This window comes from Pan paniscus, chromosome 8 (assembly GCF_029289425.2).
Source record: "Pan paniscus chromosome 8, NHGRI_mPanPan1-v2.0_pri, whole genome shotgun sequence".
NCBI lineage: Eukaryota > Metazoa > Chordata > Mammalia > Primates > Hominidae > Pan > Pan paniscus.
In genome coordinates, this window is record NC_073257.2 from 106,047,994 (window position 1) to 106,070,641 (window position 22,648).

The 22,648-nt window shown below is 37.8% G+C and overlaps 1 protein-coding gene across 4 annotated transcripts in view; it reads left to right on the plus strand.

Annotated features, from left to right (window-relative positions):
* Window positions 1-22,648, plus strand: part of PLCE1 (phospholipase C epsilon 1) — a 337,648-nt gene that overhangs the window by 24,448 nt on the left and 290,552 nt on the right. For all 4 annotated transcript variants that reach the window (XM_034931124.3, XM_063607826.1, XM_057298956.2 and 1 more), the window contains one exon: window positions 12,317-13,886. In XM_034931124.3, the coding sequence (XP_034787015.1) occupies window positions 12,681-13,886 (1,206 nt within the window). In that variant the 5' untranslated portion in view covers window positions 12,317-12,680. The remainder of the gene's footprint in view (window positions 1-12,316; window positions 13,887-22,648) is intronic.

Here is a 22,648-nt window from a genome sequence, read left to right on the forward strand (position 1 = left end):
AGTTCTACTGCTTTTGCTGATGGAGGCTACTCTGCCCTTGCTAAACAGAAGGCAAGGCCAACCCATGACCTTCCATCCCAGCTCCAATAAGTGACTGTGATTCCCTCTCTGTTCTGTTTTCTCCTGACTTTACTTCCCAGGGCAGGTCCTCTTCTACAGACTATGACATTCTCTGGAAAGTCTTCACTGATGACTTGAGTTTATGCTGATTTCTACCATCTGTATCTGCACTTTTGGTCTGTTGCACAATTAGTATGCTTACAATTTAATGATTCTCTCACTTTTTTACTACCTGAACTATACTATTGAATATTTTGTGGTATTAGTTCATATCCTAATTTTTTTCTTTATGACTCTGTAGTAAGTAATGATTTCCTGTAGGGAGGGATTCTGTCTTTCTCTTCTTGTGAACTAATCTGGTACCTTGCACATGTGCTAAGCACCCAGTAAACTTGTAGAAATGTTAAGAATCATTTAGCTTCCTGCACTGGATAAGATAAGGAAAATGATCACATATAACATATAATAATATCCTACACAAAACAGTAAGTGTACAGATATTTGAGCCTTTATTATTATAGTGCTGAAGGGGTGATTTAAAAAAATAGACATAGTCCTACATCAGGAAATAATATTTGATGACTCTGGAGAGGTTTTTATAATGATAAGAATAAAAGGTACTACTTTTTGAGAGACTGCTATTTCATAGGATCATTATGAGAATTACATGAGAAACTATTATTTTTCCCCATTTTGCAGATATGAAAACTAAGCCTAGCAAGGTTGCGTTATTTAAGATAAACCTGTTAAGTGATGAAGGCAGGATATGAACCCAAACACTGCTATCCCAGTGCTATGAATTCATTTGAGATTTTCAGCATCAGATCTGTACAGTTGAGAAAGTTGTTTGCTGCTCAGAGGTGCCCAGCTAAAGGAGCAAGTGGGATTGAAATGCAGTCTGTGGTCCACTTGAAAAGTTGATATGTTATGGGGAGTGAAGTATACATCTATATAGCCACCACCTCAATCAAGAGAGAACATTTCCCATATTTCTCAAAAAGTGGCTTTGGGACATGTTATAGTCTTCCCAGTCCACCCTCCCCATCACCCACCCTGCTTCCAGCAACAACTGATCCAATTCTATCTCCATAGCTTGATTTTGCATGTTTTAGAGCAGCACTGTCCTGTAGAACTTTATGCGATGATGGAAATATTCTATATATCTCCGCTGTCCAATATGTTTGCCACTAGCCACATGTGACTCTTGGAACACTTGAATTGTGGCTAGCACAATGGAAGAACTGAATTTAAAAATTCTACTTAATTTTACTTAATTTAAATTTAAATAACTGCATGTGGCTAGTGCCCACAGTATTAGACAGCACAGATCTAAACTTCAAATAAATAGATGCATTCAGTGTCTGGCTTCTTTCATGCAATGTGGTGTTTTTGAGAGTCATCCATGTTTGTTATATAATGGAAATCATTCCTTTTATTGCTGAGTAGAATTTAGTTTTATGAATATACTACAAGTTATTTATTTGTCTGCTGGTAGACTTTTGGGTTGTTTTCAGTTTGGGGCTATTGTGAATAAAGTTGCTATAAACATTTTTGTATAAGTCTGCTTATGGATGTATGCTTTTACTTTTCTTCTACGAATAGAATTGTTGGATTGTAAAATGTATTTAAGTATATGCTTAACTTTATAAGAAACTGCCAAAATGTTTTCCAAAGTGGCTGTACCACTTTATATTCTGACCAGCAATGTTGCAGTTGCTCTATGTTTTTACCAACTTTGGTATGGCTGGTCATTTTAATTTTAGCTAGTCTAGTGGGTGTGAAGTGCTATCTCATTGTGATTTTAATTGCTATTTCCCTGGTGACTAATGATGTTGAATATCTTTTCGTGTACTTATAGACCATCTGTATTTCTTCTTCAATAAAGTGCTTATTCAAACCTTTGCCCATTTTTAAAAATAGGGTAATTTGTCTTCTTATGATTGAGCTATAGAGGTTCTTTGTGTATTCTGGATGTAAATCCTTTGTTAGATGTTTGTATTAAAAATATTTTTTATCATTCTGTGGCTTGTCTTTTGAAGAGGAGATGTTTTTAATTTTGATTAATTCAATTTACCATTTTTTTCTTCTGTGGTTTGTATTTAGCCTAGGAAGTTTCTGTTTATTCCAATATTGTAAAAATTTTCTCTTCTGCTTTCTTTTAGAAGTTTATAATTTTAGCTTTTATGTGTCGGACTATTATCTATTTTGAGTTAATTATTGTGTGTGGTGTGAGATAGGGGTTGAGGTTCATTTTTTTTCATGCAGAAGTTTTGTTGATCCATCACAATATGCTTGTAGGCTATTTGCATTTATTATTTTGTGGGAAGTGTCTGTTCAAGTCTTCTGCCCATTTCTTAAAAACTTGGGTTGTTTGCTTATTATTGAGCAGTAATAGTTTTTTTTATTGTTGTTTTGTTTCTGTTTTTGAGATAGAGTCTCACTCTGTTACCCACACTGGGGTACAGTGGCATAATCTTCGCTCACTGCAGGCTCCACCTCCTGGCTTCAAGTGATTCTCGTGCCTCAGCCTCCTGAGTAACTGGGATTACAGGTTTGCACCACCATACCCAACTAATTTTTTGTATTTTTAGTAGAGATGGGGTTTCACTATGTTGGCCAGGCTGGTCTTGAACTCCTGGCCTCAAGTGATCTGCTCATCTCATCCTCCCAAGGTGATGGGATTACAGGCATGAGCCACTGTGCCTGGCCAATAATAGTTTCTTATATGTACAAATACAAGAACCTTTTCAGATATGTGTACTGTGAATATTTTCTCCCGGTCTGTGTCTTACCTTTGTCCTTCTTAATGGTTTTTTTTTTTTTTTTTTTTGAAGACCAGAAGTTTTAAATTTTGATTAAATTCATTTTATTGTGTTTTTAATGGTTAGTGCTTTTAGTGTCTTAAGAAAATTTTCTGTATCCCAAGGTCTTGAATATTTTTTCTGTTTCATTCTAGAAATTTTTGTTGTTTTAGATTTTATATTCTGGCCTATAATCCCTTATGAATTAATATTTGTGCATGGTATGACATGGGGGTTGATGTTCATTTTTGTTTTTATTTGAATCCAGCACCATTTATTGACTGCCCTTTCCCCATTGAATTACATTTGTACCTTTGTTGAAAACTCAATCAACCATATATATGTAAATCTATTTCTAGACTATATTCTATTTCATTGATGTAAATTTCTATCCTTATGCCAGTATCACATTGTCAAGATTATTGTAGCTTTGTAGTATCTTGAAATTAGGTTAAATTCTCCAATTTTTCTCTCTTCTAAGAATTATTCTGACCATTCTAAAGCCTTTATGTTTTCCACAAATTTGCTAGATTGTTTCAATTTGAAAAATTAGTCGATATAGTTCACGATGTTAACCTATTAAGAGAGGAAAAATCATATTATCTCACTAAATGCAGAAAAACATTGGGAAATCCTTATTTGTGATAAAAATTTTCAGCAAACTAGGAACACAAGATAAAATCTTCAGTTTAGTAAAGGGCATTTATTAAGACACCTACAGCTAATATATTAAATAGTGATGTATTGAATATTTTCCCCATATGAATGAGAACAAAGTAAAGATGTATGCTCTTAGTACTTAGCATCATAATTGAAGATTCTAGCCACTAGAGTAAGGCAAGAAAAATAAATAAAAGATTTACCTTTGGAAAGAAAGAAGTACAACTTTATTTGAAGATGAGATGATTGTCTATGTAGAAAATTCTAGGTCACCTAAAAAATATTTGCTAGGAGTAATAATTGAATTTAACAAGGTTATAATTTATGATGTCTATAAATAACAATTGTATTTCTGTGTATTAGCAACAAACAACTGAAAAATAACATTTAAGATAATTTTATTTACAAGACCACCACTAACATAAAATATTTAGGAACATACTTAACAAAAGATGTGTAGACCTCTATACAGATAAAAAACATTGCTTAGGTAAATTAAAGAAGATATGCATATATACATATGTATGTGTGTGTGTATTCATATGTCTGTCTATGTGTGTATATGCATATATATTTTTCTTTGCATATATACATAAATATATATGTAAATCCATGTAGAGAGAGAAAGCAGAAAGTGTACTAGCACTGGCTAACTATATTGTAGAGTAGAAGCCTAAATATAGTTAAGATGTTATTTTTCCCAAAATTGATATATTGATTTAAGCCAATCTTATCAGAGTCTGTATAGGCCCCCCTTCTTTTTAAGAAATTGATTTCCTTGCTGATCAAGGTAAATGGTTTGGATTTAACACACTACTAGATGGAACTCTGTTCCTTCTCAGGTAAAGTGATATGATGAAAATAGTGTTTGGAGAAGATTTTTCTGAAAATTATATGGAATGGATTGAAACAGAAGGAAGTCAGTTTCGGAGACTGGAAGCCCTTAAGTAATCCAGATCTTAATGGACAAGGATTGGGCTCATATAGCCATGGAAGGAAAGGAAAGGGTCAAATGTTTATTAAAACTAACTATATGTCTTGGTACTATGCTGGAAATGTAAAGTGTAGCATATTTATAAAACCCTTTCAGTTTAAAGATGCATGTTCTTCAGGGGCTCTCAATCTGTGAGGGGGCCCTATATTATCAATAGTTACAAAATAATGTGCCATGACATGATGTGGTGGTGGAAGGTAGGAAGAGCTACAGGAAACAGATGAGAGCAATTAATGCAGACAGGAGGGTGTCAGGGAGGGCTGCAGCACAAAGATGGCATTTAAGCTGAATGATGGAGTCAACAGAGTTAGAAAATAGTGGGAAGGGAAATGCACAGAGGCATTAAGTGCTAGGCTGATTCAATAAATTGCACAAAATCCAATGTGACTGCATAACTCTTCTTTGGGGGTTGGCCAGAGATGAAGCTGGAAAAAATAGACTAGGATTGACTTTTGGTGGGTCTAGTGCCATCTAAAATCTTGTGTTGCCCACTTTTCTCTCTTTTCATATCATCAAAGATGTAGATCTGTGTGTGTTTGTGCATGCCTGCACACACACATAACTCCAGAATCTTGACATTATTATACAATGAAGGAGAGGGAGTCCTATGAGCATCACAACATCACAATTCTATCCACTTCCACTCTTGGCTTAAAGTTACATTCTACTAACATCAATGACCCATATTTCTGGGAGAGTTATGATGATTTGCACGCTGATTAGAGACTGTCTTTACAGGGAAGATTTCCTTTCCTTGTGAGTTTTGCAATTGGGAATTAACCTGTTATGGACAAACTTTTTTGTGATCCTCTATTTTACTGTATTGGCAGCCTTATCAATGTGTTCAAAAATATTTGTGTAGCCTTCTCATCTACTTATTAGTCAACTCCTGATATCTAATATACATAAAGTATAAAGATTAGGGTATCTGGGTTTTCTGAGTCTGGAGCCTTGCATTCCAGACTCAGAAACTTTTCTAATAAAGGAAGTTAAAGGCCCAAAGGGTTAAATCTTTGTGGTCTTGGAAAAGAACTCAGATGAGTACACCAGTGCCTTTAGGGAATGTTTTAAGAGGTTTGTTTCCTTGTGAGTTATGGAATTTTCATCATAATAGTTCAGAGAAAGGAGGTCAGGAAGGAGTGGAGCAGCAGATATTCGGGAGAAGAAAAAGTAAAGACTGACTCATATTATGTAGGGTTTGCATGTGGGTGTATACACACTTAAATCCATGTGCACCATGTGCATGTGATAAGGGAAAAGGGAGGAAAGGATTGCTTAGGCAAAATGTTTTCTTTAATCTCTTTGCTGAGTGGGCCTTGGGGAAGAGAATGCATAAGTAAATAACTGACCAATGTTGGTTGGTTGTTATATACAGATACTCAAAGGGACTCTATAAAACTCTAAAGAAGCAAATAGGGATATTAAATTCTATTACCAGTTTTGGCAGTTACTTTAGTATCTCTTTTCCGTGATGGTGAAATTACTGAGTAACTTTTACTGTCTTTGATTGGATGAAATGTTCTTCTAAGGACTTCAGATGAATTCATGGTTATGCATTGTGTTTTCCTACTTTGTCTTTTGCTACATGGTTCCCTTTATCTAAAGTCTCTTTTCCTTTTCATGAATACAGGTAATTACTACCTTACTATAAAGTCCTAGCTCAAATACCCTATCATTAGACTTTACTGATCTCTTGGTTTGTAGCCATCTTACCTTCTAAACTCTATGGAATTCAACAGGTGCTTAACCAATAGGCAGTTAACTGATAAATTAGTTTTTGTTATTGTTGTTAAGTCACACCTCCTTTAAACACCTATAATATGCTTGTATTTCATATTTTTCTAACTTAACTATTCTTTAGAATTCCATTTGGCTTAGGAGAATAAAATTGGAAACATTCTAGGAATTAGTGACTATAACTTTCCCACCAATGCAGGAATTTTCTATAGAGGTTTCTTGTTATTTCACTCTTCTGTACTCTTGGACAAGTCATTCAAGCATTCTGAGCCTTATTCCTAAAATAGGTATGATAATAATACTACCCCCACCTTTTTAGTTTTAGTTAGGAAAAGATTTAGATGTGAGTGACAGAAAACCCAAGACAATGGTGGCTTAAACAAGATAGAATTTTTTTTCCCTCCCCTAAGTCCCGGAAACAGGCAGTCAGGTTTCTATCTTGTTTTTTTTTTTTCCTATACATGACATTCATTCTCATGTTCACCTTACAATCTAAGATGGCTGCTCCAGCTCTGGATATCATGCCTTTCTTCCAATCAGCAGCAGAAGAAAGAGGGGCAGGAAAAGGGCAGACTCTGTTCCTTCAAGCTCTCTTTCCAGAAATTGCAAACCACTTTGCTTATATCTCATTGGCTGTAACTTAGTCCCATGGCCACATCTAGCTGTAAGGGAGGCTAATAAAGGAATATCCATATGCTTAGGTCAAATTCAGAGGTTCTACTACTGAGGAAATGAGAACAGATTTTGGGGGGAAATTAGGAGTCTGCCACCCTACTGATAATGTTGTTGTAAAGATTAAATGAGATAGTATGTATTCTGTGCTTAGAACATGCCTGATAGATAATACATGCTCAGTATTAGGTCATTGTTTTTATAATTACCCTTGGTAGACAGTCATCCATTTTCACTCTGCCATTCTAAATTCTCTCTGTTTATTTGTTCAGCATATATTGAGCATCACTGATGCTGAATAATGTGCCTCTGTTTAAAGCTATCAGTAACTGAAAGAAGGCCATCATCCAAGATAGCCCACCCTTTGTGGAAAAGCTCTAAAAGTTAGGGAATTCTTTATCAGATGGATCCAAAGCTTACCTCTCTTATAATTCATGTCTTAGTCCTGATCCTCCCTTTTGAAAGAATATGAGATGAGCCCATTTCCTCATCTCAATTCTTCAAATAAATAAAGATGGCTATCAAGCCTCCCACATAGTTTTCTTGCTCTAACCATGCATTTCATTAATTCATTATTTATCTAGTACATGGACTGGCAGACTTTTCTGTAAAGAGCCAGATGGCAAATATTTTCGGCTTTGTAGACCATATGGTATTTGTTACCACTTTTCAGCTCTACTATTATAATGCAAAAGCAGCTACAGACATGACATAAATAAATAGATGTGGCTGTGTTCCAATAAAATTTCATTTACAAAAACAGATGGCTTACCAGATTTGGGACTCAGTATGTAGTTTTCCAGTCCTTGATTTAGCCCATGAAAACACCCATCAACAGGATTATTCCTGGCCCATAGTCCCCTCTCCTGAAGCTGAAAACTTACCCTGTCACTCCTGATTCTGCTTATACCTTTCATTTATTTTTCTTGTCTTAATGCTTTGGCTAGAATTTCCAGCAATTCCTGCATCTCCATAGATCTACTTCCTGGCCAGTCATTTCTTTAGTCATATTACCTATCCCCAAATATCTCAAGATTGGACATACTATCTTGACAAGTACCCTCTTGTTCTGCCATATTTTTAGCCCACACAACCTTTGACCTCTCCCAGGCTGGCACTTATCCAATCTCCCCCACAAACCTGTTCACACTAAGAAAAGAAGAATCCCTTTTTCCATCTTTTTCTTCTTCAAACCTACTAGACTATGTTCTTCATTCAGTGCTTCAGGTTTTCTTTAGCCAACCGTTGAATGCCACTATAACTCTAAATCTAACCTAACCTAGCCAGCTTCCCTTAAAAACAACCTAGAGCTGACCAAGAGTGAGTAAATAGAAAGTTAACAGTTATTGATGGGTCAGCTGCTGCTGACATATAAAATGTATATATATATTTCATCTCAATATTATAGATGTGGAAAGTACATCTCAAAATTGATAATTTAATCAGCTCAGGATCATGCAGCTTAGATTTAAGGAGTTGATCCCAGATATAGAACTGAAATTAAAATTGGAGTGGACCTAGTGAAGGGTGTGTATCTGGTACAGTAAATTCAATGCCATGTCACTGATACAACAGAGCTGCCAGACCTTGGTTGTTCTTTCTTACCAAGATATTTCAAGGCATAGAATAATAAACATTTGCCTTGAATTTTTGGATTTCAAAGTATTTCCTTCACAACCTGATGGAGTAGGTGATTTTATTTCTATTTTACAGAAGAAGAAATCAAACCCCAAAGTGGTTAAAATTTTTACCTGAGATACCAGACCCCAATGTCTGACTGTTTTCTTTTTATGACTGCCCATATTTGCTCTTCCCTGAAAACTCCACCCCACCTGTTTATCTAACTACTTCCTACTTATCTTTTGAAACTCAACTGAGTTGTCTTCTTGTGAAGGAAACCCTCCCTGGAAATCACTCCCACCTCATCAGCACTGTCTGCTTTAGATGTTCTTCCTCTGTGTTAATGCAGATTATAGCTCTATTTACACTGTACTTTGGTGACTTATCAGATGGTAAGGAAATCCAGGACAAGATCTCTGCCTTATTTAATTTTGTACTCAACAAATATTTGCTGAATAAAGGAATGGTCTGAGATTGAACCAAGTCTAGTGCTCTATAAAGTCTGCTCCCTGTAATGTTGCTCATCCATGATTCATGATAGTAAGCTGGAGGCAAAGCAAAGACCATTGCTTCGATGTCTGTGTATATCCTCAGCCTTCCAGAGACAAAGCCACATATAAGATAGGCTTCTTGGCTGGGCTTGGTGGCTCATGCCTGTAATCCCAGCACTTCGGGAGGCCAAGGTGGGCGGATCACAAGGTCAGGAGATCGAGACCATCCTGGCTAACATGGTGAAACCCCATCTCCACTAAAAATACAAAAAATTAACTGGGCATGGTGGCACATGCCTGTAGTCCCAGCTACTCAGGAGGCTGAGGCAGGAGAATCGCTTGAACCCATGAAGTGGAGGTTGTAGTGAGCCAAGATCACGCCACTGCACTCCAGCCTGGCGACAGAGTGAGACTCCATCTCAAAATAAATAAATAAATAAATAAATAAGATAAAAAATAAAAAATGAAAGGCTTCTCCTAGCAGCCATGGGTCTTCATAGCTAGAAGACATCAGAAACCCAAACCCATAGGGCTTCAGACTAGATGGAAGATAAAACAGCATAGTCTATGGCTAAGAGAAAAGATTCTGTAGTCAGTCTTCTTGGATTTGAATCCTGTCTCAATCATTTTCCAGTGGAGGGATCTTTGGCAATTCACTTAGCTTTTCTGTGCTTTGGTTTCTACTCTTTCGAATGTGGATAGCAGAAATTATTTGTATTAGTTATCTATCACTGTGTAGCATATTAGCCCAAAATGTAGTGGCTCAAAGCAATAAACATTTATCATCTCACAGTTTCTGTGGTCAGGAATTTGGGACAAGGCTTATCTGTCTGAGGGTCTGTCATGTGGTTGCAGTCAAGATATAGGTTGCAGGTACAATCATCTAAAGCCTTGACTATAGCTGGAGGATCTGCTTCCAAGATGGCGCACTCACATGGGTGTTGTCAAGAGTCCCCCATACTTTCCACAGGGATCTCTTCTTACAATATGGCAGCAGATTACTCCCAGAGCATGCGAGAGAGGAGTAGCAAGGAGGAAGCTCCAATGACTTTCATGACTGATTCTCAGCAGTCATGTACTGTTCCTTCTACCACATTCCATACATTAGAGGGAAGCCACTAAGTATAACCCACATTCAAGGGGCGGGGAATTAGGCTCCACCTTGTGAAGAGAGGAGTATCAGAGAATTTGTGGACATATTTTAAAACCATCACACTATCTTGTAGTATTGAGTGAGAATTACACAAGATAATAATTGCAAAGTGGCCAGGCACAGTGGCTCACACCTGTAATTCCAGCAATTTGGGAGGCTAAGGTGGGAGGATTGCTTGAGCCCAGAAGTTCAAGACCAGACTGGGCAACATGGTGAATCCCTGTCTTTACAAAAAATACAAAAATTAGCCAAGCGCAGTGCTATAGTCTCAGCTACTTGGGAGGCTGAGGTGGGAGGATCACTTGAACCCAGGCTGGTTTTAAAATATGTCCACAAATTCTTTGATATTTCTCCCTTCAAAAGGTGGACCCTAATTCCCCTCCCCTTGAATGTGGGTTATACTTAGTAATTCCTTCTAACATATAGAATATGATAGAAGGAACAGTATATGACTGCTGAATCCAGGAGGCAGAGGTTGCAGCAAGCAGTGATTGTGCCATTGCACTTCAGCCTGGTAACAGAATGGGACTCCGTCTCAAAATTATGATGATGATGATGATATTTATAATTATAATAACAACAATAATTACAAAGTCCTTAGAACAGGACCTAAGCATCACCAAAAATGTTTTCCCCTTCTCCTACTTTGAATTGCTTACCTCATGGGTAAGAAAGGACATATTAGCTGTCAATCTGAAGGCTTTGGCCTGAAAAATCTCTTTTAAAAATAGAGCAGATATTTGAATTCAAGTTAGTGCCATATGCCATTAAAATTATCTATATAATCTTGACCTGAAAAGTTGTTCATGGTGTGCTTTGAATTTTTAAAAGCAGGTACAGAACAGAATGACCAATATTATCTGGTATTTGCATAGTTATACACATATATCTCTATGTATGTTGATGCATAGGGAGTGTTCTGGAAGGAGGTTTCTGAAAGTATTGATAATAGTTATTGCTGTGTGGTAGGATTTGTTAGGATGTTGAGCTAGGACACTGCTGCTCTGTGTGGGCTGGTTTATTCCCTGCAAAGAATATGATTTCTAGGGTTTCCAGTGATTTTTCAGAGTAGTTGTAGAGACATGCATATACTGGGAGCCTCTCACCCTTGAGGCTGTGTTTGTGCTTGAGGGAACACATATAGAAGGGATTAAGGGGTAGTTGATGACTCTTTGGGAAAAGAGGGTACGGGAGAAGCAAGGGGAAGAAAGACATCTATTTGTCAAAGAGCAAAGGCAAGGCAAAGCTGGTGTTGGCAGCAGAGCATGACTGCTGATTAGTTTTCTCGGGAGCAACTGCTTTCCCTGGAAAGGAATGATATGCTCATGATGGGCACCTTCTAGTCCTATAGTGCCTTGTATATCCTTTATAATTGTGTTTCCACATTGGATAGAAATTTTTTTGATTCCCTCTCTCTACTAACAGAGTTACAAGCAGTGCAGGCTTGTTAGTGATAAATTATTTCAGCTTTATATGCCTGGAAAAGTTTTTACTTAATTTTTATTTGCAGAAGACATTTTTGCTGGGTATAGAATTTGAAGTTGACAGTAGTTTTTCTTTCAGTACTTTAAAGATTTGTCCACTCTCTTCTGGATTGCATTGTTTCTGATTTAAAGTCTGCTGTCATTCTTATCTTTGTGCCTCTTTGCTTAATATGCCTTTTTTCTCTAGCTTCCTTGGCCTCCCTGAAGTCTTAACTATTTCTCTTCTACTCAGGTAAATTGTTGGATTTTACCTGAGTTTCCCTTCCCTGCCTTGTTGCCTGGAAACTTTCTAAGCAGTAAGCTAGGGCATTTATAGGGCTCACTTCTTTTTTTTTTCTTCTTTCAGAGATCAATGTCTGTGTTGCCTGTTGTTCAATATCTGAAAACCATTGGGTTTTTTTCTGATTTTCTTTTTAGTTATTTAAGGTGGATGAACAAATCTTGCCCTTGTTACTCCATTTTGGCTGGAAGCAGAAGTTCTGAAATATTAAATAAAAAAATAAATACTAAAAACATAAAAACCAACTTCTGATTGCAAAAAAAACCTTTTTTCTCAAAATTGGTCTGTATCTTAGGATTGTGAGATCATTTTTTTAAAAACTCACTGAGTGTCACAGTGTTTGACATTATCTCTTTTCTTACAGGAAACAGGAATCATTCAAACTGGATTTAAAAATCATTGCAAATCAGTGATGGATCAGAAGTTGCAGAGTGCAATCCCGAGTAAAAGTCTTCAAAAAATTTTGCTTCAGGTAACAGAGGAAGGAAAATTGATCTACCACCTTAAAACCCTGATCTAGAAAAAATATATATTCATGATAGGAAGTTATAACTAAGAAAATTTATTTGCCTCTTAATGCTCCTGAATGAAAGGAATTATCCCTTTGTTCCTTGGGAGGACTTGTGTATCTGAGATTGTCATAATAATCAGTCATTTTATTAAAACCTTGACATGATCACCAGGGAGGAAAAATAGAACAATAGTCAAAACCTGTGTGTTAGTCCAAGATGACTTCTGAAGAAATAACAGCTTCTGTTCTTATACCTGTGACTCAGAGAAAAGTGGTTTCTGCCCAGTCGGCTGCAGATGAAAGTAGTGAAAAGGTCTCAGACATCAATATTTCAAAAGCACATACTGTCAGACGAAGTGGGGAGACTTCTCATACCATCTCACGACTGAACAAACTTAAAGAAGAACCTTCTGGAAGCAACTTGCCAAAGATTCTCTCAATAGCAAGGGAGAAAATAGTGAGTGATGAGAACAGTAATGAAAAATGTTGGGAGAAAATCATGCCAGATTCTGCAAAAAACCTTAACATTAACTGCAACAACATATTGAGAAACCATCAGCATGGCCTTCCTCAGAGACAGTTTTATGAAATGTACAACTCTGTTGCTGAGGAAGACTTGTGTTTAGAAACTGGAATTCCTTCTCCACTGGAAAGAAAGGTGTTCCCTGGAATTCAACTGGAACTAGACAGACCTTCCATGGGCATTAGTCCTTTAGGAAATCAGTCAGCGATCATAGAGACAGGCAGAGCACACCCTGACAGCAGAAGGGCAGTATTTCATTTTCATTATGAAGTTGACAGAAGAATGTCAGACACTTTCTGTACCCTATCAGAAAACTTAATTTTAGACGATTGTGGAAATTGTGTACCACTACCTGGGGGTGAGGAGAAGCAAAAGAAAAACTATGTGGCATATACCTGTAAACTGATGGAATTGGCCAAAAATTGTGATAATAAGAATGAGCAGCTGCAGTGTGATCATTGTGACACCTTGAATGATAAATACTTTTGCTTTGAAGGCTCTTGCGAGAAGGTTGACATGGTATATTCAGGTGATAGCTTTTGTAGGAAAGACTTTACTGACAGTCAAGCTGCCAAGACCTTTTTGAGCCATTTTGAGGACTTCCCTGATAATTGTGATGATGTAGAAGAAGATGCTTTTAAAAACAAAAAGGAGCGATCCACTTTGTTAGTCAGGAGATTCTGTAAAAATGACAGAGAAGTTAAGAAATCTGTGTATACTGGAACAAGAGCAATTGTGAGAACTCTGCCTTCTGGCCACATTGGGCTGACTGCATGGAGTTACATAGATCAGAAGAGAAATGGTGCCTTACTGCCTTGTGAGAGAGTAATGGAACCCCCGTCAACAGTGGAGATAAGGCAAGATGGGAGCCAACATCTATCAGAAGCCCAGTGGTATCCTGTAAGCATTTGAGTTTCTTTTTACCATTTCTTTAAACTTGCTTTTTTAAAAAAAAAAAAAAAAGTCCAAATTTCCATTGTCATAATTGATGAGAAATTTTAAGATCTGTCAAATTATGATTCTTAGGTTAAGCATTTGCGGTTATTGAAAACAGATACTCCAATTGATAGCTATCAAGATTGAGTTGATACTGCAACAACATAAAAGTGTGTCAGAAAATACTGTTATTGGGAGTGGAGGAATTAGGGAGATTTCCTGGTAGTGGAAAAATGACTCCATTTGTTGATTATCTGTTTGTGTTCTTTTGAGATAAATGCCTGGGTCCTCTTCTATGGTGTAGTTCATTATTGTTTTTAGGTCTCCAGACCTAACAGAACTTAATTCTGTTTTTTTTCATTTTCCAACTAATGGCCCCACTTCCTTCCCTCTTAAACTTTTTTATGCCATGGATTCCTTTGGCAAAGTGATGAAACCTATGGATTCAGAATAATGTTTTTAAATGAATCAGATGAAATAGAAATCATCATAAAGGACAAGTTATGCTGATATACATTTATCAAGTTTTTAAAAATTAACCTGGCAATTTAGGTGCTTCTTTATTAATACATTAAATAATAATATCTAGTTATGTGATAACTATCATAATTTCAAAATAGAATTAGCCCTCATCTGTATCCACAGATTCAACCAACTGCATATAGAAAATATTTTTGTAAGAAACAAAAAATAACAATATAACAATAAAAAATAACACAAATTTTACAATCTAATACACTGTAACACTATTTACATAGTATAAGATATTCTAAGTAATCTAGAGAAGACTTAAAGTATACGGGAAGATGCATGTATGTTATATGCAAATACTAGGCCATCTTACATAAGGGACTTGAGCATTCTTGAACTTTGGTGTTCAAGGGGGTAGGGGGCAGTTCTGGAACCAATTCCTCTGAGCTATTGAGGGATAATTGTAGTGATGAATATAAGTCCTTATATTCATAAGTATAGATTATATACTTATGCATATATTGGATTATGTATATATACTTATGTATATATAGTATGGATTTCTTGAAATTTTCTCAATTTTAGCACTGTAAATTCCATGTCCTGGAAAACCCTTCAGACCAAACCAGAGCAGTCGGTTACCCTAAATATCAATAACATTTTAGGATATCTATCACAACTGTAATAGGATATGGAAGTATCTGTGACTTCTATTGGTGACAAGATCACAGTTACTATTACTACTACTGAAGTTTGTTGCTTATATTCAGAATTAAAGGAAATGCTAAATTTCCTTTTTGAGATTAATGAAAATAATGAATCACTTTTTTTTCCTCAACCAGATTTCCAGGTCCTCTGAATTCTATCCACAGTCTCCCCTCTTTAAGAATCCTGCTCTGGAAATACACATGATCAGGCTGCCTGCTCTCAGACCTTATCTGTACATCTGAGGACAGTGCCATGTGCCATCTTGGATTTTTTTATCCTGAAAACTCTTGCTTCCTTCAGTCATTCTCTATGTGAAACTGTTTCTAGAACTCTCACATTCCAATTTTTCATAAGTCCTTTAAAACCTGACCCTAGAAATAAGCACCTGGTCTAGAGAAACATCATTTTTATTGAAATATAAGTGCTATATTTTTACTTTCATCATCATCATCATCATTGTATTAGTCTGTTCTCATGCTGCTAATAAAGACATAGTCAAGACTGGGTAATTTACAGAGAAAAAGAGGTTCAGTGGACTCACAGTTCCACATGGTTGGGCAGGCCAAACAATCATGGCGGAAGGCAGAAGAGGAGCAAAGACATGTCTTATATGGTGGCAGGCAAGAAATCATATGCAGGGGAACACCCATGTATAAAACCATCATATCTTATGAGACTTATTCACTACCATGAGAAAACTATAGGGGAAACCGCCCCCAATGATTCAATTATCTCCACCTGGCCCTGCCCTTGACACATGGAGATTATTACAATTTGAGGTGAGATTTGGGTAGGGACACAGCCCAACCATTTGAGTCATCAATCAGGGTAGCTAACATTTATTGAGCATTCAACAAATGCCAGATATTGGGCTAAATAATTTACATATTCCATGTTGTACAATCATCTTAACTACCTTAGGATTTTGATATGATAATTAACAGTATTTTATTGCTAAGCAAACTGATTTCCTGAGAAATTATGTACCTCATCAAGGTTACTTAGCTAGTAAGTGAAATAACTAAGATTTAATCCAGGCAGCTGACACTCCTAGGTGGTTTCTTAAGATCCAGAAAGGAATAAAATTCAGAGGAAGCTTTTAAAAGAACGGAAGAATTCTGTTCGTTTCAGCATCTGTTGATTGAGTGACCCCATTCATTGATGCTCACGGTATCTCAGACTTGGCCATGTTAGATATGGTGATTGTAACCCTGCTTACACGTCACAGTCACTGTCCAGACCCCTCCTCAGGCCCTTTGAATCCGAATCACCGGGGTAGGGCACAGCATGAATATTTTTTTCAAAGTTCTCTTGGTGATTCTATAGATTCTATGGAGTTGGGAACCATTGGCTAGGAGTTTAAACAGAGCTCTTTGCTTTTTGATCAGGACATTTCAGGAATATTTGCCTTTCCCTAAAAAAGACACTGCTTGGGTTCTTAGGAACATTTGGGCTGACCTGGGAACCTGCCTGAAAAGTGAAAGCCTGCAGGTCCTTCTCTATACAGTTGACCACTCACCCCAGCCAGTGTCTAGGGATGTGTTTCTGTGTCTCTTGACCTGATTCCACATGAAACCTGAGTCACAGACAAGGAGCCTGTCACCAGCATGCCTGTCCTGTTCAGCACTAGATGACTTGCACAGCATCTCCCTGCCATGAAACTGCTGCTGAGAGCAACGTGTCATCTTAGTTAAAAATGCAGTGGTTTAAAAAATCATGTACACTTGAACATTAAGAGCACAATCGAAATTTAAATATAGCAAAGTGAATGGAAATAGGTTGCTTTAGAACCTTTATCATTGTTTCCCTATGAGGGTTGTGAATCGGGTGTAAATTTCAGAATAATTTTTGGTATGCCTATACCCTCCTCCAGTTTCTTCTTTTCTATAGCCCTGCTGCTGTTTCTTCTGAGCTTCTTCACTGGTCCCCAGCTCAAACCTGCCCTTGTTCATCAAAGGCCTGGGATGGTTAATTTCTAATTGAAAAGGACAAAAGGGATGATGCAAATTGTCTCTTCCCTGCTTCTTAGTCTCTGGAGGCTGGGAGAGCTTGCCACACCTGTCAGAGTAGACTCCAGGAACTTTTATCCCCTTGGTCTGAGCAGGCTTGGAGGAGGCTATTGGCATTTTTATTAACCATTAAGATGCAGCTGGGGAATAGGCTGGTTGTCCTGTCCTTTCTTAAGGGAGATTTCTAAAGGGGGGGCCCTTTCTGAATATTCAAACCACACCATATCAGCAATGAATCAGTATTTTTTAAGGTATGGTGTTCTGTATATCTTGTTTTTTAGTTTAGAATCTGGTAGAAATTCTCAAAAGTTGCACGGGTGAATTATAACTAGTTTTTCCCAGCTCCTATGAATTACTTCCTTCAAAGATGCAGATCTTAATGATATGCTCCTTTTCCTGTGTTTTGGTTATTTGATATGTGTCCGTTCTGGTTCCTCAATCAGATTGTAAATCGATTAAGGACAAGAAATAAGTTCTGCATTATTTTACTCTCCATAATGCAAGCATAATGCCAAGTATATAGAGAATAAGGGCAATGTAATGGTTACAAATACAGTCTCTGGAGTCAGTCGACCTGAATTTAAATTGTGACCCTCACTCCATCACTGACTAGCCATGTGAATTCTGGTACACAGTTTGACCGCTTTGTTCCTAATTACCTTTTTTATAAACTGAGAATAATGGTGTTATTGTGGCGTTAAATGAGATGCTACCCGCCGCACAGTTCTAGCAAGGAGTGAGTGCTGCTCTGCTCACTCTGGCCACTGTGGATATGCTTTGTCGAGAACACATTTCCACCACCTTCTGCTGTGTGTCTTCTCACTCAGGGATGTTTACAGTGGTATGAATTTGAATTCATGTTTCTCAATCTATAATGAGGTAGTTTGAACAATCCTTCCCACACATTTAAAGAATGTGCTGTTTGTCCAATTAATTCCTTGGCCCTCACATTAAACATTTTTTTTCTTGGATACCTTGGTCAGAATGACCCATTTAATTTATATTTGCACAGCTGTGTAGAGAAGATTGGATTTGAATGGAAAACATTAATGAAGATTAATGCTTGCTGACATACTAACTACTGGTATCCTCCTTCTCCTCCTCATAAGAAATTAAAACCCTATCCCTTATCCAGTTACAGTCATACTCCCTCTCTCCTGCTCTGAAATAAGACAGGATATTTTGATGGGTGGCTAAAGTCTCCAAGCTAAAGATTGGTTAGGGGTGTTTTTCCTTTAAAAAAAAATTCTCAACCTGCCTGAATTTTGAGGAGTTTAGATCCATATAGTTATCTTGAATGTGAAGTACAAGAAGTTTCTGCTTCTGCCTTGCTGGAATTGCTCATGTAACCTGAGATCCATGTGCACTCAGAGAATGTGAAGGTGCCAGGGCAGAAATTCCACTGGCTCCTGTATTATCACTTTACTTATTTCCCTTCTTTGTTCCACAAGATTTACTGTACAAGAATATGTATGACAAAATAGAAAAGAAACTCAGATAAACTAAAGAGTAAAAAACAAAGAATAAAAATGTAAAGATTGAATAAAAAAATTTTAAATCAGTCTAGAAAAGCTATAATTTAAAAAGGAAGGTCAAAAGCAGCTTCTGTATTGCTGCTTCTTATTCTGCTTTCTTCCTTTTAAAAGGTGCCTTTCTTCTTCATACTTTACTCTCAAGAACAGAAAATTAAACCTAACAGGCAATTTTTTTTTAGTGTTTCACAAAAATGCCTTTGTTGGTATACATGTCCTTGATTCTATATTTTGCCTCTTTCAAATTGAAGAGACCTGAACCTTAGGGGAGAGATAATGTCTGTTGTGTGTAAAGGGACCAACCGCTAATAAATTCATCTTCTAAGTCGTAATTTTTATGGATGATAAAATATCCATTGAGCCCCACTGTTCAATGTTGTAAGGGATTGCTGTTGAGATAGCAACATGTCTTGTTTTCTGGTCTGGAAATTTGGTTGCCCTGGAGCTAGGGTACAGTTTGGACCTTGAGACAATTAAAATTTCGTGGGGTGCTTAGGCTTAGCTGGAAGCCTGTGCTTGGTGATTTGCCAGGCTGCCTCTTTCATTACGAAGGGTAGTGATGGGTTGATGACATGGGTATAGGATGATGCTGGCCCCTTCCTGCTGGGCACAGTGAAAGGGAATCCAGCTTCCTCTCAGCTCCTGTGCAGTTTAGTCATGTCTAGTGCCTCAGTGGAAAATGTGATGGCTGTCAGAGTCCAGCTTTGTGATGATTGGACTGCTTTCCCTTATTAGCTGCATTGGTGCACTGTAGGATAAATGTCCCCCCGCATCTCTGTAGTTATACCAGCCCTTTGGCTAAGATTTGGTAAGAGCGGGAATGAAAAACCTTGACTCTGGATTCCAGTGTAAGGTAAATGCACTGGTGGCCACTGTTATTCTCATAGTATTCTTTGGACAGTATCAGCATTAGGATTATTATTATTTTTCTTTTCCCTAGATGTCCTACATAATGGGAATTAGCAGCTGGAGAGGCCCCATCCCTGAAAATGGGCCATGGTAGTATGTGGCCTGAAAAGAATTAGATCCAGTGGGCAAGGATAAAACCATCTGGTGAAACCCTGATATGCTCTACAACCTGTATTTTACAGACTGGAGACTCAAGCTGCCCTTTGAATGACCTCTGAAAAGTCATGAGTCATAGAAGTGGCCCCTTCTGAGCTTAAGGGAGTCCTGGGGTTAGAGAGGAGGTTTCCACCCTGTTGACCAAATGATTCAGCATTCAAGGATTTGAAGCATCAGTGGGGGGAGGTGCACCCACTGACCCCCACGACTAGACTAACTGGTGGCTCAGACAGCACCCTCTCTCAAAAGCTGTTCTTAGACAGCAGTGCTGGGCTTATTTTCTGGCACCATGACAACCAAATGGTGCCCCTTTCAGTGGTTCTTTATTCTAGTGGCTTGCCTAAACACATTCAGAGCTTCACATTAAATATGGGTCTTCTAGAGCTCAGGCACCAGAACCCTGAACCCCTAACCCCAAGGCTCAGTCCCTTACAAGGAACCCCAAACCCTTCCTTCTTATTTAGGCCATCACTCCTCAAACCCTGAGAAAGCTCAGCAGAAAACTCCCTCAGCCTTCAGCAATACAAAGTCATGCTATCATCGTTCAAGGGTAGGGAAAGCCAGTCCTTTGAAACACAATAGCAGATTTCCTTGAAGGGGAGGAGAAATGCTTTGGTTTCTTCTTATTTTTTTTAACAGCTTTATTGATGTATAATTCACATACCATACAATTCACCCAGTTAAGGTATACAATTCAGTGGTTTTAAATATGTTCACAGATATGTGCAGGCATCACTACAGTCAATTTTAGAACATTTTCATCATCTCAAAAAGCAACCCTGTTTCTTTTAGCTATCACCCTCTATCGCCCCATCCTGTGCCTCTCCCCCAGCCCTAAGGAACCACTAATCCACTTTCTGTCTCTATAGATTTCCCTATTCTGGACTTTCATATGGATGGACTTTCATACTGTTTGGTCTTGTGACTGGCTTCTTTCACTTAGCATAATCTTTTAAAGGTTAAATATTCATTTATACAGTAGCATGAATCAATACTTCATACTTTTCACTGCTGAATAATATTTCATTGTATGATTATGCCCCATTTTATTTATCTATTCATCAATTGTTGGACATTGAGTTGTTTCCACTTTTGGATTATTATGAATAATACTGCTGTGAGCATTCATGCAGAAGTTTTTGTGTGGACATAGTTTCCATTTCTTTTGGATAAATACCCAGGATTGGAATTGCTGGGTCACATGATAACTCTGTTTAATCTTTTCAGGAATGGCCAGACTGTTTTCCAAAGCAGCTACACATTTTACATTCCCACCAGCAATGCAAAAGGGTTCTAGTTTCTCCATATCTTTTTTTTCCTGGAGACGGAGTCTTGCTCTGTTGCCCAGGCTGGAGTGCAGTGGCACGATCTAGACTCACTGCAACCTCTGCCTCCTGGGTTCAAGCAATTCTCATGCCTCAGCCTGAGGCATGAGTATTTGGGATTACAGATGCGTGCCACCATGCCCAGCTAACTTTTATATTTTTAGTAGAGACAGGGTGTTGCCATGTTGGCCAGGCTGGTCTCAAACTCCTGACCTCAGGTGATCCGCCCACCTTGGCCTCCGAAAGTGGTGGGATTACAGGCGTGAGCCACCACACCCAGCCTGCTTTCTCCACATCTTGAACAGTGTTTCTTATTGTCTGTCTTTTGGTTATAGCCATCCTAGTGGGTGTAAACTGATATTTCATTGTTTTGATTTGCATCTTCCTGATGGCAAATGATGCTGAACATCTTTTCATGTGCTCTTAGCCATTTGTATATCATAGAAGTGTCTAGTCAAATTATTTGCCCATTTTTAAATTGAGGTGTCTTTTTTATTTTTGATACATATTCTGAATATAAGTTCATTATCAGATATGTGGTTTGCAAAATAGATTTAGATATATGTATAGGTATAGATATATGAATGAAGATCAAGCAAGTGGCAAAGGAGGGTTACAATTTTATTTACAGTGGAGCTTGTTAAACATGTCCCTTGGACATTCATCTCCTTCTCAATATTTCTCACATTATTCTACCAGCAACAACTTTCAAATATGATTAAAAATTTTTTTGTAGCAGCAAGATCTTGCTATGTTGCCCAGGCTAGTCTCCAACTTCTGGCCTCAACTGATCCTCCTGCCTCAGCCTCTGAAAGTACTGGGATTACAGGCATGCGCCACTGTGCCTGGCTCCAAATATGATTTTAAAAATTTTCCAACTTCTCCAGATTCTCCCAAACTCCAGTCTGCATAGCTTTTCTTTTTTTCCCTCCTCCCTTTCTGCCTAAATGTTGTTATCTAAATTGTTTTTCTTATTATCCAAACTCTGCACCCCAGAGCAGTGGCTGGGAATGAGATTGTCAGTCCACAACCTTGGGCACAAGGACATCATCCAACACAGTGATGGTTGAGGAAGAGGTCGCCACATCACAATAATGCACTCCGTTATGCACAGGTACAAGCAGGGCCATCACTAGGGTGAGACAAGTGAGTGTCTCACCCTTGTGCACCTTCTCTCAGGGTCTCAGAAGTGCCACCCATATACTTCTTAGTGAGTGCCTCCTTAAATTGTGAGTGCTGGGCAGCTCCCTTGTCCCACTCTAGTCTTAGCCTTGGTACAAGGGCCTAAGAGAGTCTGTGGTTTAGAAATGAATACCATCTTCCTAGTTCAGGAATGACCTTGACTGAACCCTCAGGTACATCAATACAGATATTTGTAAAATAAAAGCTAAGAGTGGCTTCTGCATTTTTAAATGGTTGAAAAAAATCAAAAGAAGGATACTATTTCATGACATGAAAATTATATAGAATTGAAATTTTATTGCTCATTAATAAGGGTTAGGGAGCACAGCCATACTCATTCTTTTATGTATTGTCTATTGGTGCTTTTACCCTCTAATGGCAGAGTTAAATAGCCGCAACAGACACTGTATGACCTGCAGAAACTAAAATATTTG